We start from the raw sequence: 18,239 nt of genomic DNA on the forward strand, positions 1-18,239 counted from the left end.
GTTGCAAGGTTTGTGAACCTTGTATCCCAGAGCTGGCCACTGTATTAGCTCATGAGAAGCTGGCAACCTACTTGTTCTGGTACACACCACTCAGAGTAGAAAAAAATTGAGAATACTATCTACAAGGCATATGATAATTTTCCATATATAGTGATATATATGCTAATATATAATTTTCATATTTATTATAGTTTTTCATGTATGTATATATGTCTGTATCTATAAATGACACATTTACATATACATTTTATATCTTTATGTATATTTGAATCTTATATATATAAATTTATATATATTTTTCACATACAAGTTAGAGTCAAGTTTAGAGTGAGCTGTAGAAGTCATTGTTCCATTACTCAGATTGGTGGTTTACCACATGGAAAAGTCTGATATATAGTGCTTTTTCTTTTACGCTTCCCCCCTACAACCAGCCAGACTGGTATCTCTTAGTGAAGAAAATTTTAGTAGAATTATCTGAGTTACCTCTGTGACTTTTTTTCCCAGTCCTGGGACTTGAATCTAGGCCTGGGCACTGACACTGAGCTTCTTTTGCTCACGACCCTACCACCTGAGCCACAGCACCACTTCTGGCTTTTTCTGAATAGTTTATTGGAGATCAGAGACTCACAATCTTTCCTGCCAGGGCTGGCTCACACAGCAGTCCTCAGCCCCCTGAATAGCTGGGATTACAGGCGTGAGCCACTGGTGCCCGGCTGACATCTACGATTTGACCTAAATTGCCTTCTGGCTTTCGTAGTTCATGTTCAGAGTCTCCCTTTTTCATGTTGGCTTTTTAAAGACTCCAAGGTTTTCACCTGATTGTCATTCTTTTTTTTGTATATATTTTCTTTAATTTACAAATGAAGAAAAGACTTGGGTTCCGCAACTTGCTCCACAAGGCACTAAAAGCAAATAACAATGCAAGGTCTTCACGCAGTCCATGTTTATCCCGTTACATCATCATTCCCTCAAAGTTCCCTCCATAGTTTCCATTTTTTCCCTAATTCTTTAGTGAGAGTCTCGTACCCCATTCATGAACTTCTCTCCTGCATCCATCCCAGGCCTCCTGTGGATCAAAACTATGCACTGTTCCTTTAAGACCATGTAGCCCTGAAAACAGCTCCTTACCACATCAGGGCAGGGTTGGGGTCAAGGCTTCTGGAATGGAAGACCCTTAAACAAGCAATAGAGGCAGAAGAAACCCCAGCCCCGCCAGGGGGATTTAGACACGAGGACAGACTAAGAGAAAGAGTTGGTAGAAATCTTTCAGACATCAATCCCTCTTTGTAGAAAGCTTTGATTGGATGAGTAGAGTTATATATAGAACTTTCCTTGGCTTCTTAAAAAAATGTAATATAGCATCCCTCTTCTCTGTTTGGCTAGAGCAAAGCTGATAACTACATAAACACATCCCCTCCATCTCCAGCCCACAGGTGGCCCTGCCAAAGTCGTAAGAGTAGCACGCCCAGCATTTTTCTATGATTAAACCTTGAAATATAACAAGCACAAAAGCGCACAGATAAATGCAATGAATGTGCTATACTCACGACCCAGATATCTATCTCTATATAAGTAGATACAAACATACATAAAGCCTACATATACAGATATATGTAGATAGATAGATCTCTATGTAGATATTGTCTCTATAGATCTATAGATCTCTATATAGAGACTATATACAGAGATCATCTATCCTCTATCTATCGGTCTATTTATTTATTCTATTGGGCAGTCCTGGGGCTTGAACTCTGGGCCTATATACTGTTCTTGAGCTCCTTTTGCTCAAGGCTGGCACTCTACCCATTGAGCCACAGCTCCACTTCCAGCTTTTTCTGTGATTAATTGGAGATAAGAGTCTCACGGACTTTCCTGCCCAAACTGCCTTTGAATCTTCATATCTCAGCCTCCGGAGTACGTAGATTACAGGTGTGAACCACTGGCGCCCAGCTGAACTCATATTTTAATTAATAAAATATTTCAGATGTATTTCATTCACCCAGAATGCCTATCTCAATTCCATATACTTTCTCGGAAGTTGAAACAATTCAAGAGTTTTCTAAGGTTAAAGTTACTTCTCATTATTATGCATCCTATTGTATTTTCCTACATGTATTTCCTACATGTGATGCTGTCTGCATTTTGAATTTATATACTGTGGAATACTTCTGAGACATATCCAAGTGGATGCATGTAGAAGTGGTTCATTCATTACTTATTTCTGATTAATATTCAAGTGCATAAACATATCATATTCTATTTCTCCGACCATTGACGGACATTTTATTTTCAATATTTTGCTGTTGTGAACCATGCTGGCATAGAGTTTCTGTTCATGTTTTCCTGTGCACATATGCAAGTTTTTCTAGCTCTCCAGGATGGCTAGGCTTATTTTACCTCCACTAATCTGGGTGACATTGAGCAAATAAATACATAACTCTGAGAGATCGTTTTCAGATGCCTTCAATTTGTAGACGACCTAGATAGCTTCCTCCTTGTTATCGCTAGAATAACATGAAGGGATATTTTCCAGGAATCCCAGAAAGTCAGGCACTACTCTTAGGGGCATGTTATTTAGTGAATTCATTTACTGTAAAGTTCAATGATTTTACTAGGTTATGATTTAAAAGGCAGGATGTGCCATGTAACTATGTACCGTATATTTCAATGGTCACTCTGAAGGGATAGTCTCATCTGGTTGTTGAGACCTCTAAGTTTATAAGTAGGGACTCTGGAAGGTAGATATTGAGATGTGGAAGCAATGTGTTTACACCTCACATACTAATTGCAGATCTGGTGAGGTTTGGTAATGTGGAGAACCTAGAGGGTCACAGTACACGCATGGTTAGCTCTTCAGTACCAGAGGTGAGACTGAAGGTCAGAATCTGCCCAATTACACACGCAGTTTCCCTTTTAGAGAAAAGGCATGAAGTTTAAAATTGAGTAGAAAGTACTGAGGCTTAGGATACATTAGAGAGACCAGGTGTAGTGGTTCACATCTTTAATCTCAATGCTCAGGAGGCTGAGCCAGGAGGATCTTGAGTTCCTGGCCAGCCTGGGCTGTAAGGCAAGACCCTGGAGAGAGAGAGAGAGAGAGAGAGAGAGAGAGAGAGAGAGAGAGAGAGAGAGAGAGAGAGAGAGACAGACAGACAGACAGACAGACAGACAGACAGACAGACAGACAGACAGAGACAGACAGAGACAGACAGAGACAGACAGAGAAGACAGAGACAGAGAGAGACAGACAGAGAGACAGAGATGGACAGACAGAGAGAGGGAGGGAGGGAGGGAGAGATCCCATGGACCTGTTAAAAGGTAGCACAACACTACCACCACTGCCCACTGTAGATCCCGACTTGCCAGGGTGCTGGGTGAGAACACAGTCATCATATCTTCTTTGCCCAAAACCACTATGTCACTCTGTCCACAGAGAAGACTGGGATGATGCCTTGAAACCAGGGTCCCAAGGATAAGCAGAACTCTTGAATCCCATCCTGACAGGTGAAAAATGAACTGAGAGCTGAGCGCCGGTGGCTCACGCCTGTCATCCTAGCTACTCAGGAAGCTGAGATCTGAGGATCACGGTTCAAAGCCAGCCCGGGCAGGAAAGTTCAGGAGACTCTAATTTCTAATTAATCACCAGAAAACCAGAAATGGAGCTGTAGCTCAAGTAGTAGAGCACTCACCTTGAACTGAAGAGCTCAGGGACAGTGCCCAGGCCCAGAGTTCAAGCCCCACAGCTGACCAAAAAAATACGATTTAACTAGATTTTTGGCCTTGTTTATTAGCAACAGAGTCAGAAAGTTGAGGCAAAAGGCAGTTGAGCCATGCCTTAAAGAGGCACGCGTCGGTCTTGCACTCACTACCATTCGTGGTCAGCTCTCAGGGGGACTTACGGGCAAAAGTTGAAAGCAAAGGCCAACGCAGGCAGAAGCTGAGGAGCGTCGGTCCGGGGAGTGAGCCCCCCCCACTTCCCGTCTCACGTGCTGTCCACAAGTAAACGCCGCATATCATTTCGCTCTGCTTCGCCCTCAGTCGGAATTTTACTGCTGCTCATTTCTCTTCTCCATACCCACCAGGGATGGTTAATCAAGCCATTTGGCTATAAGGTGCAGAGTCATCAGAAACTACCTACACATGTGCTTGAAAAATCATGTTTTTAATGTATTTATAAAGCACCCTGTGATTTTTGTTTATTTTGTATGTTCTTTCCCCATGATAGATCCCCTGTTGTCAGTGTATTTGATTCCGGTGCCCTGCATCTTTCTAATTTGGGGAGGAGAAGGGAAATAACAAAATCCTGAAATAAGGATACAGGTTGACCCGTTATAACAATGAGATGAACTTTACAACTTTGGGGCTAGGGGAGGGAAGTCGGGAGGTGGGGAGGGAAGGGATGGTAGGGGGAAAGCAAAGGAGGAGGTAACAATGCTTGATAGGAAATGGACTCATGACCTTGCTCATGGAACTGTAACCCCTCTGTACAGTGCCTTTACAATAAAATATATATATATACAAAACAGTTAAACAGTCGTGTGCCTCCCAGCCCCGGGTAAGTGCCTGGGGCGTTGCTGGTGCAGGTCAGGCAGGGCATGGCGAGGGGGAAGAGGGAAGCCAGGCAAGCGCCCCCCTGGACCTGGGTCGTCTACCAGCCCATTGTCCCGTTCCAGCTGACCACAGCAGTTCCTTCTTTTAGAGGCTTCTCCCAACGCATAACCAAGTATCCTGCATGTGGCAATCTGGCCAATCAGAGGACGCCACTTTCCTGACTTCTGGGCTGTTTCAAAAAGGCCACAATAACCCAAGCCAGGCCACATTCGTTCCCTGGGATTATTCTGCTTAGAACCAGTGCAGAAAATTCTTTCTTTGCCTCTTGCCAGAATGCAAATCAGTGAAAGCTGTTACTAGCCCTGTTTTCTGTCTGCCCAAAAACTAATGAAAACAAGAGAGAAAATGGGGGTTGGGGTGGGGAGGGAGATAAAAGCTCAGTCCTTATCTGTTCCCGGGCTCAGCACAAAGTACCCATTAAACATCTGGATATTCATTTCTATTTTTTTTATGTTACAAACCATGCTAATCAATCGTAAAATTGCATTCTACACTCCTACTTGAGCAAATACACCTCCATCCCAACACCTGAGAAGCCAAGTTTGTGTTAGAATGCTCAGACTTGGAAAAACATGGGAGTACAGGGAGGGTCAGATCCCAGGAGTCTACTTCTCCTCATCCAGCACCACGTGTCCACCAAATAAAAAGGACATGTACAAACGTGCATGGCGACTGTAGAATGCATAACCCAGGTCTGTGAGTACCCCAGACACCCAGGCTTGGGATAATTTGGTCAAGGGTCTCGAAAGCTCAGACGCTCGTGGTAGAGCATCCAGGTGGGCATCTGGAGGAGTGCATGGCATCTCAGAGAGGGAGAGGCAGGAAGACTGTATCTGGCCAAAAGGTATGTCTGCATGTTTGCATCCACCTAAAATTTGCATATTGAATCAGCATCCCCGCCAGCTGGCTCTGAGGAAGGTGGGGATACTGGGAAATCATCATGCTTAGATGAGGTCAGGAGGGTGGAGTCCTCAAGACTCTGGCCCTATCAAAAGGAAAGGAAGTGAGCTCACGCTCTCCAGCTTGTGGGCTGTGACGAGCAGAGAGCCGTCCCGGCCTCTGAACCTGATGTTATTCTGATCTGGGACTCTTAGCCTCTAGATCTACAAGAAATATATCTCAGCCACCCACTTTAGAATCTAGAGACAAAGTATGGGCTTCATTCCAAGATCTAAAATTCCTAGTGATGGTGTCCTGACTCTGGAAAACTTGGAGACTGAGTAACTACCCTTGGAGCCAAGCCTTTTTGACAACTAGTTTGATAAGCTTAGAACGTGATCTCCAACTTCCATCCGTATTCTTGGTCAGGTCCCATTTTCGTATCTTCACTGCCTGGACGATTATATTTGATTTTTCAGGCTTAATAATGTATCTAAAACTTCAATTGCCATCCCCTGTGACTGGACCATTCTGTTTCTATTGGTCTTTTTGTCATTTTTTAAAAATCAGGGATGTGTTCTTCTACTCATCGGTTTTCATTGGTTTTTGACTCTGTTCCTTCTACTACGTCCTGTTAACTCTTTCCTTACAAGATCTCTCCCCTCTTCCTCTTTGTTTTTTGTTTCCCAGGTAACAAGTTTGATCTATTTCCCATTCTTGTTCTGCTCTAGTTTACCTTCATTCTTTAAAGGACAGCCTTACTAAAACAGTATATTTTGCATGGCTTTTTTTCTGCTTAATAACCTTGACTAGATCTCCGTGGCCTGAGGAAAAGCTCAAACTCCTTTCTCCCAGGATGAAGATTCAGCCTCAGCCTTCAGAACTTTCCTCAGCTCCGCTTTAAAATAAACTTTCCATCCCATCAGCAATCATCCTGCCATGTTTCCCTGGGCCAAATTCCTCGCATCTGTATCACTGCCCTTATTCTGTTCTTTCTATTTCCCACTCCCCGGCCAAATAAAAGCTTGTTGATGACTCCCAGTTTGGCTATAAAATGCTTCTCCCACTCTCGCTCATGTTGTCTTTCTCTTTCTGGAATCCTTCTGTCTGGTTTATTTGTTTTGATATTTATTAAGTTATTGTCCTGAACTGTTCTGTAAACTTGTCCAAGCTTGAGTTGTCTTTTGCACCAGATATTGTGTGCAAACAGAACTTGTATCTCACAACGTGGCTTACACGTTCCATTATTACGCCCCATGCTATGCACAAGGGGTACTTAATATACTGCATGTTGCTCCTTACATACTCCAACATGCTTTATTGTCTTTTGTTGGTCATCAAGTATCTATTCTTACTGTTACTTACGATGTTGATTTTAAAAACACTAAGCTTTCATAAAAATCCTGCCATACATTTACCCATGATTCTAAAATCCCCTTGTGATCACCACTGTCATTACTTTTTAAAAAATCATTATTTTCCTTTTGTAACAGGAAAGAATATCGTATTCTGATAGAATTCTTTTTCTCACAAGTCCTTCTTACCTTCACTCATATGAATGTCAGCCTGTGTTCTAGCAGATGTCTTTAAAGTTCAAAGAGTTTACATTGATCCAGAAGAATATGAGTCGTGTAGCAAAGACACTTGCAAAGATACTACCATAAAAGACACTATCTAGGGCCTGGTGCTGGTGGCTCACGCCTGTCATCCTAGCTACTCAGCAGGCTGAGATCTGAGGATCTCAGTTCAAAGCCAGCCTGGGCAGGAAAGTCTGTGAGACTCTTACCTCCAATTAACCACCAGAAAACCAGAAGTGGCGCTGTGGCTCAAGTGGTTGAATGCTCGCCTTGAGCTAAAGAGATCGGGGACGGCGCCCAGGCCCAGACTTCAAGCCCCACGACCGCCCCCCCCCACTCCCCCAACAAAAAGACAGACAGACAGATAATGAAATTTTGCTCATTAATCAGGAAGAATGTATTATGTAACTTGCAGGAACAAGGCTGGACTTTTAAAAAGTATGTTAAGTGAAGTAAGTTAGGCTCAGAGAGAAAAAGGATGCGCATTTCCTCTCATAACTGGATGTTAGATCTAAATTACATATTTGTCTATATACATATAAACATATACAGGGTTATATGTGTTCATACACAAATGTATTAGCTAAAATATGGTATGTGAAGTGTAGGATTCCAATGGTGTAACTCCTTTGAGCAATTAACTTCTCCTTCAACAAAATGAATGCCAAGAACCTGGAAGGTGGGCTGTCAGGGAAGTGCGGTCCAGGGGCTCAGGGGAGGTGAAGGGCGAGAAAAAGCGTTGGTGAATGCAGTCATGATATTCAACATCTGTATGTGAAACTGGAATTGGGAAAATTGAGGGCATGATGGGCAGGAGGGAGACTGGTTTACCCTTTGTGCCCACAAACTGGCGTGTTGAATGGAAACCCCTTTGTACAGCTATTTAAGGATAACAAAAAGTCAGCTCAAAAAGAATGAATCAGCCGACTCCAATGTGTATAACGAAAGACATCACTGCATCGTTCTTTCATTTTATTGAAAAGGAATCATTTCTACTCTAGCGCAAACAATGTATATTTTACATCATAAAGCAAGATATAATTTACATTTTACATTTCTTACGAGATCTTTATTCATTCCATTTTTTCTTTTAATTAGGTCACCTCTTCTGGCTTAATCTGCCAAGTGCCCTACAAATCAGCATGTTTAGGGAGCAACTGGGGACACAGATGGTTCATAGGTATTCATCTGCATCTGGGAATACAGCTGGTGAATAGGGCTGTGCCTGCAGTCTGGGGCACTGGGACCCTCTTCTGCTGCCTGGCTGCAGGGACAGAAGTCGACTCCTCCAAACCACTTATCCAACTTGTTTCTAGATCAATAATAAGCAGACCAAAGTGAATGCTAGGACGACATGTGTACTTCCTGATCACATGCTCAGATAATAGATGCTCGTGCGTTGACCTACCAGCAGTGAGCATTCTCGTGACTAGCCAGCACCATTGCTCTGAGAAATTTCCAGACATTGCTTGTCCAAGGCACGAGATGAAGGTTTTCCCGACTGTTAGGGTTTATAGGCACAAACTTTTCTGTTGGCCACTGGACATGGGTGTCAGTGTGACGGTTTCAAATGACTTGTTTCACATGACCCTCTACCTTTCCTCTCCTGCTTCTAAGAGTCACCTCTTCCGAGCAAACCCTTTGCACGTGTGATTTGTGCCTGCTCTCCAGAACCCAAAGCCTCTCTTTAAACTCCAACCCTCTAAAGTTTGGATTACACTCACTTCTCAAGTCAAAGAATGTTTTGATCTTCAAGGATATACTGTTCCTTCCAAACCTGATAATCCACAGCGATCAATGGGACAAAAGAACAACAAATGGAAGATTTCTTAGAAGCAAATAGTGCATGCTGCATAGTGTTTTACAGGAACCTCCATAAAAAATGTTTTAGTTAAAATAAGAGAGTCAGTGGTGAAAACTAAATGCAAAAGATGGATGCCCTTCTTATTACTGGAAGAAGTACAGAACCGTTAGAAATACATACTCAGACTGGTAGCTGTTAGATTGAAAACAAAGTTACTGTCAGCTCCATCTGATCAGAAATACTAATAGTCATTAAAAGTGCATCTTACACTCCAAATTCCTTGCCTGTCACTCAGAGTTCAAAGCTGGTATATTTAGCCAAAATCAACCTAAAGCTTTCTAGCCACTAATAATTGAAATGACTAGAACCAAGCTGGTCAGGATGAGAATAAGTTAAAAATGTGTCTATTCTGTGTGCCCTTAGTTATTCTTTAATCAGATGGCATACTTTATGAGACATCTAAAAATATAAACCTACTTCTCATTTCCAAATACAAGATTGTGAGTTCGTACAACATTGTAGCATTCCCTTGCTAGAGACAAGCCTTCCAGATACCCTATCATTCCATTGGTTAGCACTGTACACCTTTACAGTCCCTTCTTCCCATGGCTACAAAGTGCTGGCCACACCGAGAACACAGGAAAGCAAAGATGAATACAGCCTCACAACACCCCTGTGAGGTAGGTAAGAATTGCCAAGCCCTTCTTTTATGAACAGGTAAACTAAGGCACAGCATGCTCCAATGCACCTGGCAAGGAAGTTAGGAAAGCAGGGCTGGGAACAGAGAGAATGAAACAAAGAAGTCTCAGCTGGCTCTCTCACCCCAGAGGCTAAATTTTATTTCAAAATACTAAATATATATGTGTGTGTGCACACGTGCATGTGTGTGTGTGTGTGTGTGTGTGTGTGTGTGTGTGTGTGTGTGTGTCCATAATTGTATTTAAAATGTTGGGAATTAAAGCCAACTGTTAAGTACTCACTTGAACATGTTTAGTATGTTTTGTCTGTTACAGTTCCAGGGAGTGGAGAAAGAGCAGACGACTAGACACTTTTCCTCCTCTTAAGTGGAATTCCCTGGCCAGGTCGGAATGGATCAGCATTTCATCAGCGTTCTGACACCAACCTCCAGGACATTTTAATAGTCAGAAATAACTTCTAATGACTGAAATCTCTAAGGTGAGGAGTCCTAGTTCTCAAACAACACCCTTGCCAACTGCTCTACCACCTTACTGAGAACATTTGTGTAGAAAAAGAAAACAAGCAAGATGCCTAATTAATGTCCCACCGCTATGGCAGTGGGGACGGGGAAGTGTGAGTTTTGCTTTTTTGCTATGTTTGAGAAACTGCAAACCCCAGCTTGCAATATTATATATATAAAATATATAAATATATACAGTATATATATAAATGTGCGTCTGACTACACTGAAGGCACCAAAGAGATGTAGGCCATGCATTTCACAATTCAGTCTTCATTTTCCTGAAGAAATTTCTGTCCCTCTCAAGTGAAAAAAAAAATATTTTCTCCATCAAATAGCCCTTAACAGCAAATCCTTGAAAGACAACCAACAGTCTTTTCACGTAAGACTGCTGATTGTTTGCAGGAAGGTGTGAAGTATATCTACAGCTTAGAGCTTAACTCTGTGGTCGAGATGTAGAGTTTACAGCTTAGAATTAGCCAGATTGAGCCAATTAGGTTGATCAGTCAATCCAATAATAGGCCAATGATCAGAACTTGTCCACGATTATTTTTTCTAGTAGCTGATTGGAAAACCTTCTCATAACCCACAGACGTGGAGACCACGAGAAAGACAATCATGTCCGGCATAGATTCTTCAGAAAGACTTTGGCTTTTCCAACATTCTGAGGGAGAATCTAGGAAGATGATGGAGTAAGGCACTGAGGTCAAACAGGTTGATGAGAAATTACAGGTTAATCGCTTTGAATATGGATATATGTATATATAGGATTTCTTTGGCTACTGCACATTGTTTTAAATCTCATACAAATTATGAGAGTGGGTGGGCTAGACCTAACTGATGAAGCTTGGAGTATATGAAGCAAAGCATAAATAGAAAGAAAAAATGAAATAAACACACAGAGAAACAAATGGTGGTAGTGTTCCAGAGAGAAGAGGTACATTTGTTAACTAATTTTCATTTTGTTCCTCTCCTGCTTTTCTCTGCCATGGTCCCAATATTTTAGTTCTGTCTTTGGTTGGTTTGTTTGTTTATACTTGTTTTCCTCCAGCGGATGAAGAAATGACAGAGCAGGACAGGTGTCTCATGGTTTGTGATCTCTTCTTAGGCCTGTTAAATCATTGTGTTTTCCTCAGTTGACTGTTGACACCTGGTTCCTCTGTAAACTATATTCCTTGGCCTTCAGTCTCAGGTTGGCAATGCTGTTGGCCATGTTGATACCCTGTGCAGGGCTATTGTTGGCACATGTGGCAGAATAAGTGGCCATGGCGCTGTAGGGACAAAGGAGAGAGCAGGGAGAATAACAGACGTTAGTTTCACACAGCTGCAGGAGGATGTGTTCCGGGAGGATGTCCTTGCAGGATGGGGCAGGCAGGGACAGGCAGGCTGGACCGGGGTCTCAGGAGGCTCTTACAACCCCAGCTCTCCATGCGTCTATGGCGTTTGGAAAGAGGGTGGTCCTGTTGTGCAATGCCAGGGAAGGCGGAGGAGAATGAGACAGAGGGAGGGAGAGGCATCTGCTGCGCTGGATACAATGAGTCATGACTTATTTCTGGGGTGAGAGAAAAAGTTGCCTAGTAGGTTTGTCATCAGCTGACTAATTAAAGCAGTCTTTAATCTCATTTTCTGCCTACATCACCCCGCCTGAAGAGGGTGGGGAAGTGAAGAAGGAAAGCAAGCCATTTGATAGAAAATTGAAGAGAATATCGCTTCTGTACTCGAGATGGCTGTACTTTAGATGATCAGTTAAATACCATCACAAGCAATGTGTTTGGAGAATCAGATAATCCAACATAACTTATTTGCTTCTCTTGATACACTTATTGATAGTATCAAGTACTGCAAAATCAAGAGGCTCCTACCCACTGGCTTTGATTTTCCATAGCCTCTTCTCCAAAATATGTGAGCAGTACCTAACTGCCTTCTGGATCCATTGTGGTGGGAATGGTTAAGTTTCCTAAATAAACTACACAGGGCTCTAGTTTCACATGCTTGGCCCTCAGCGGTAATGCTCGCTCACTCCACATTGCTGAGAAAAACATGAAGTTGATTTTCATTGTCAGGAACACTGCTGGGCTAAAATTCATCAGCGGTGGATTTTCTTTATTATTAATTGCATCCATGGATCTCTTATAAAGGAAAAAAGAAATGGTATGTTGACGTTGGGTGCAAATTCTCCTTTACTTTATCCTAAATAGTTAAAAGGAGTCACATTTTAATGAAATGAAAACATTTCTGGATGTTTCTAAGATTAGCAAAATCCCTTTCAACCGAGGGCTGGAAGGAGATAGACTTATAAATGGAAGGGCATGTGCTTTTCTGCCGCCTGCCTTCCAGTGGAATTCTGTCACCCACACAGGACTTTGTGGTTCTGGGGATCAAGTGACAAGATCAGAAAGAGAGAAAACTGAAGCTGTTCTACAAATAGAGAGACCATATCACCACATCGTCAAGACTCACAGCCAAAACTCTTAATCGTCTATTTAACCTCTGAGACTAGCAATTAGGGAAAAATCAAGTTAAGAAGGTATAATTTGTTCCAGATCACTTGATCTTTCCAGATACACTCATCTTTAAAAGCCTCAGAGCATTGATACAAGCGTGTGAGAGAATGTGTGCACTCCCATATGGATGTGAGTTACTACAGAAGGGTGGAGAGTTGAAAGGGTTATAAAAAGAATCTGGGGCACCAGTGGCTCATGCCTATAATCCCCACTACTCAGGAAGCTGAGATACGAAGACACCATTCCCTTGCCCAAGAAAATCAGCCTAAAAGCAAGGAGAGAGGCATGGCCCCAGTGGTAGAGAGAGAACTTTACTTTTTTCTTTTCTTTTTATTTGCCAGCTTTACTCTTATGGCTCATTTCTGAGTCAATGAGCTAAACAAGTGTAGGTTCTCCTTTGGTTTTGTCATATAATTCAATTTTAATTAATAACTTGTATATCACTTTAATTAGTAACTTATATAATATATATCACTGACCTAAAGCATAAGCTTTATCACTCTGATATCACACCTGCCTGTTCACTGTGTCTTCTGGTAAAGCTGATGAAATACCTAGCGTATGTTTGGTGCTCAATAAATTAGTGAGCTATAGCTAGAGTATGATTAAAATGGGTTCTACGCAAGTGCATTGATCACTATGCTCTGAGAATGACTTCTGTGACCTATCTGACCAGTATTCTTTCATTGTTAAGAAGTAGTTCTGTAAATTTCACTATCTTAGTAGAAAGAACAAAAAAGGCCATAGCAAAAGAAGAGCTGATGGTTACATAGTCTGGGGTTCATAGTAAGTCATTTCACAATAAAAAGAAAAACATATCAGCAGAGGTAAGTTATGAAATAGGCTATCACTTCTTACCATTGTCCACCACAGGACAGAAGTGGTAGGTTTAGATTAGGAGTGAGATGAATGACCAGAATGGCACACTAAAACAAAGTCTTTTTTTCCCCCAGAATGTACCAACAAATATCATTTGATTCAGAAATCCATATGCATATAATCACTTAGATGCTTCCATTCAAGATCCTATAGGGTTCTTAGGACATACCAAGAACCCTAATATTTAAGAAAAGGTATCTTTAGTGCTTGGGAATCTGACTGGTAGATTATTATAAAAAGCAATCAAATCAGCCTTTCTTAACCACATGCTGGTGAGAGAATTAAGTTGTGAGAGTGGTACATAACGTCGTTTCAAACACAGACCAGTAAACTTGGGGTTGTGAGGTGTATTGTCTGTTAAGGACTGATAATAAAGTTGGACGATTTCTCTATACACAAAGTGAAAACTGTGAGAACCTTAAAAAAAATCTCTGGTGGAAAATTGCAGATCGTCATGGAATTTGTGTTAGGTTCTTGGCTGAGGTTCTGAGAATTGTGTTTTCTGTCATTTAAGAATCAGGACCAGCAAAAAGTCCTATTTCATAGAACCCCACACTGCCTTTGGTCACCAGAGATGGGCTCTCTTTCCTTAGCAGACAAAAGGAAATGGAACCATGGGGATTATTTTGGTTTACTGAAGCTGTTGTAACTGTTTTCCAGAAATGTCTACCATAGTAGTGACCACACTTCTCTCTCTCTGCCCCAGTTACTTCAGGGTTGACTAACTGCACCATCTGTTATTCTAGTCTGGGGACTTACTATGGTAAGAGCTGCCTTAAAAATATTGAGTGCATCTCCCTCAAGTTGTAATAACTGAACTTATTTCCGAGTTCCACGGTCAGCACACACAGAATGAAAGAGCAGAGGCCGAGCGAGGCGCTGGTGGCTCCCGCCTGCAATCCTACCTACTCAGAGTGCCGGGATCTGAGAATCACAGTGCAAGGCCAGCCCAGACAGGACAGCTCACCTGACTTGGAGAGAGCATCCAGGACCTGCGCTTAAACCCCAAGACTGACACGCAACAAAAGAACAGAGGCCATCTCAATGTATAGCCTTTCACCAAGCATTTAGAATCTATAACCGTCTAAGAGGGGCGTCTGATGGTTCGTCCATATACTAAAGAAAGCTATCGCTCACTCGAATGATGTGCTATGCAGCTAGTTTTACAGCGTGAGCTAAATATGCCATCTACTCAAGTGATAGGCCGTCCTTTGACCTAACAGGGCCACGCAAGCCTTGTTACAGGCCAGAAAAAAAATAGAACGAATGTGTGCATAGTCTAAGAGCAGCTTAGGCGTGCTTCACACATGACATTAGAAGAGGGAGAGGACTTTCTTCCTGAGGTGACAACACCCTGGAATGGCTGCCAACCCAAAAGAGTGCTCACGATCACCTGTTCTTCTTGTCATGGAAGCTTCTAAAGCTGCTTCAGCACAAGAAAGAGAACCCTAGAATAAATGTCTTCCCCAAAGAGCAGGCCACTGGGGGTAATTAGCTATTTTCAGCTCCATTTATGTACCCTTCAGACCATGTAAAATGACCGCTTCTTCCCAGCTAGGATTAAACATCCTGGGATAAAAAGCTAAGGCTACCACCAAGTGATTAGTATATGCTAAGGACAAGACAACAACTAAGAATCTGTTTTACAACCAAGTTGCTGGTGTTGTGTTCCCTTGGAAGGAAGAGATCTGAGCTGAGTCAGGAACTGAAGGTCTGGAGGTGATTGATGGCACCGTTTCTACTGAACTTTTAGTAAAGCTGCTTTGTGCCTGTGACCAAAAATGACACTGCCAAATAAAATGCATTGAGATATTCGAGATTAAATGTTTAAAAAAGGCTTGTGTTCCATGTGTTGACTCTTCAAGTCTGTCCTGGGACTTTCACCGAGCTGACACATTCAAGAAAGCTTGGAATTTTTTCCATTTCCTTATTTGGAGATTCCTAGCAGATGCAGGCCAGCTATGGCCAGCAGCATACCAACCACACCAGCAGGACTGGAATAATGTTTGCATTGGGACACGTCATTTATAATCCATTCAACCCATTCTGAAAGGTTACTGTGAGGAAAAATGTGTTACAATAACTGCCAACACCAAGAAAATACAAAAAAAAATGCTACTAACCAGATGATTTTGAAGGCAGGAAACAAATGGGCATCTACACATTTGTTTTCTAATCACCCTTAATGTAAATCCTACAAATCACCAAACAGTTGATGATAACTTTTTTTTGGTGGGGGGAATAATATTTGACTCTGTTTCAACTTTAACATTGTTTTCGATTTGGCTTGTTTTGATAATGATCAATTGTTTAACATTTCACCCAAAGTCAAGTGTGTGGGCTTTAGAAGTCTGTGGGTCTCTCTGAGGATCTAGGGTTTCACCAGCTCTTTAACAAAGCTGTAGAGCTTGCAATGTTGAGACACTGGAGACCTTTGGAGACCATCTCTTTGGTTTGGTCTTTTCTCAACTCAAAAATAATACAAGCATACTTGCTTCATCTAAGAAAACTCAATGCCAAATGTTGTAGGAAAACTTACTTCTAAAGAAAGATCCCATCAATGCTTCTGAAAGGGATCTTGTGTGACTTAAAAAAAAAAATCATTTCTTGTGGAGGATCCGTGGCTCACGCCTGTAAATCCTGGCTACCAAGAAGGCTGAGATCTGAGGATTGCTGTTCAAAGCCGGCCCGGCAGGGCAGTCTATGAGACCCTTTTAACCAATTAACCAACAAAATGTTGGACACGGATCTGTGGCTCAAGTGGTAGAATGCTAGCTTTAAATGAAACAAAATGCTCAGGGACATGGCTCAGGCCCTGAGTTCAAGCCCCAGGACAGACACAGACACACACACAGACACAGACACACAGACACACACACACAATCATTTCTTTCTCTTAGCTTAAAAATTCAGAAGATGATTTTTAATGTCTATTATCTCTTCTAAGTGGACGCACCGGGACTTGATTTCACAGGTTAGCCCTCCGTTTTCACTCTGTGCTCAACGATCCCTTCTGCAGTGGTTCATCTTCCTAGGAGTGTTTGTATATATAAACCCCGTGAATCTTACGTCCTTCGGTGACCACCAGCTCTTCTTTTCCTGTCTGCCCTTGCTCATCTATAGGTTCCAAACACTCTTGTGAGTGAGAGGAAGCTATTACTAGCTCAATTTAGATAGAAGGTGACACACAAAGATCAATGGTCTGAGAAGCCAAAGTAGCCAGGACAAGAACACACTGAGGTACACGCTAGTCACCTAGAGCTTTGCACTGAGGGTGAACAGCGCTGCACCCCCATTGTAGGGGGCAACTCAGAGACGCAGAACCCCAATCCACCCCGCCTTCCTGCCGCAGTCTCCGTTCCTGTCTCGGCCATGCTTGAGGGCTGCCGAGGCCTCTCCCGCTCCCGCTCACTGTATGGACACATGTCCTCAGGGCCCTGGCTTCCTCACGGATTCCCTGCGTGAGGACTCACTTCTGAGCGTGTCTACGGCTTCAACAAGAGCACTGATTCCCCCCTAGCCCTGCCCCCAGCAGCCACTCCCACCCTCTGACAAATTACCTTTTCGGGGTCCTCCGTTAGAATCCGTTATGAAGTCCCTCGTGTAAACAACATCTTGGGAGGGACGAGGATCTATTTTTGAAAGTGTGAAAGGGAGAAATGAGCCAAATGCGTTCAGCAGATGTCATGCAGCACCATGACCGCGACCAGACGGGGGGAGGAGGAGGAGGAGGAGGAGGAGGAGGACGGGGAGGACGGGCTGGGGAAGGGAGACGCGGACAGGGACTTTCCACTTGTCACCAGCTTTCTTTGAAGTCTGCCCTCCCTCTCAAAATAGCACTCTGAACCTATGGTGCGCAGCCAGGCCGTCTGCCAGCTGCCCTCCGAAGGGCAGAGAGCTCTAGGGATGGGGTCTTGGCTACTTTAGCTCAAGTCCTAGTCAAAAGTCCATGTCTGGATTGATCACTGATACCCAAAAGGCACAGCACTGAAAATCAGCAATAATTCTCTGGCTCCGTGCGCTTCTTTATTCTCGCAATTTGCTGTGGGAGGACAGTTCTGAACTAAGAAGCAGGTATGTGTTCCCAAGGCAAGCTTCCTTCCACAACCACACGCAAACCAAGGAGACACCTGCCAAGGAACTAGAGCGTGCTGGGAAGTGCTTTGCTCTTGGGAGGGACTCTGCTTCGGGGCCGACACTGTCACCCGTAATAGGCCTCAGGGAAGGAGTGAGGGCCATGAGTTGAGGCGGCCAGGCGCAATCCTGCCTTACACCTGTGGTCTACTATTAATTAGCAGGACCACTCCCCCTTTTCACTCAAAGTGCTTTGGCTTGACAAGTCATATCGCCACCACTCTGAATTCATAAAAGACGCCCATAAAAAAAAAAGGTTGGTTATTTTCCCCATACTTCAGACATTTTGCAAACGTGCCCTGGTTTACTGTCCTTCCAAGAAAGCACCTAGAAATCAGTAAACGGTTCTGTCTGACAGAGCTGTGTCTTCACTGACCCTGGGATGCTGTTTCGGACCTGACACAGACCCTCCATCGGAAAGGGTTGCTGAGAGAGTTGTAAAATCATATACTTCTCATCACCGCCAATATAGCGTAAGGTTTAATGGGAATAAAATACGGGTAGATGTCCTCATGTGTTGGACAGGAACAGGACTCACAAAGCATGCATTCTAATTCTGCTCACTGAAGACTTAAAAACAAGTGTTCAGTCTCCTCTTGTTTGGAGCCGGAGCAAGGAAACAGCTACCACACAAGAGTGTCCGCAGATAGGAAGTG

The 18,239-nt window shown here is 43.0% G+C and overlaps 1 protein-coding gene and 1 long non-coding RNA gene across 5 annotated transcripts in view; one reads left to right on the top strand and one right to left on the bottom strand.

Moving 5' to 3' along the window:
- Positions 1-10,268, top strand: part of LOC138819719 (uncharacterized) — a 34,583-nt gene extending 24,315 nt beyond the window's left edge. The window contains exon 3 of the long non-coding RNA XR_011369586.1: positions 9,882-10,268. This is a non-coding gene — a long non-coding RNA (uncharacterized lncRNA). The remainder of the gene's footprint in view (positions 1-9,881) is intronic.
- Positions 8,020-18,239, bottom strand: part of LOC138819718 (paired mesoderm homeobox protein 1) — a 67,851-nt gene continuing 57,631 nt past the window's right edge. For 2 of the 4 annotated variants that reach the window (XM_070011262.1, XM_070011263.1), the window contains exon 4: positions 8,020-11,337. In XM_070011262.1, coding sequence (XP_069867363.1) covers positions 11,199-11,337 — 139 coding nt within the window. In that variant the 3' untranslated portion in view covers positions 8,020-11,198. Of the gene's footprint in view, positions 11,338-11,933; positions 12,196-17,009; positions 17,082-18,239 lie in introns of those variants that run through there. The other 2 variants (XM_070011264.1, XM_070011265.1) reach the window with 2 other exon arrangements.

The sequence above is a fragment of the Dipodomys merriami genome, unplaced genomic scaffold, assembly GCF_024711535.1.
Source record: "Dipodomys merriami isolate MVZ:Mamm:240054 unplaced genomic scaffold, mDipMer1.0.p SCAF_81, whole genome shotgun sequence".
In the NCBI taxonomy this organism is placed as follows: Eukaryota; Metazoa; Chordata; class Mammalia; order Rodentia; family Heteromyidae; genus Dipodomys; species Dipodomys merriami.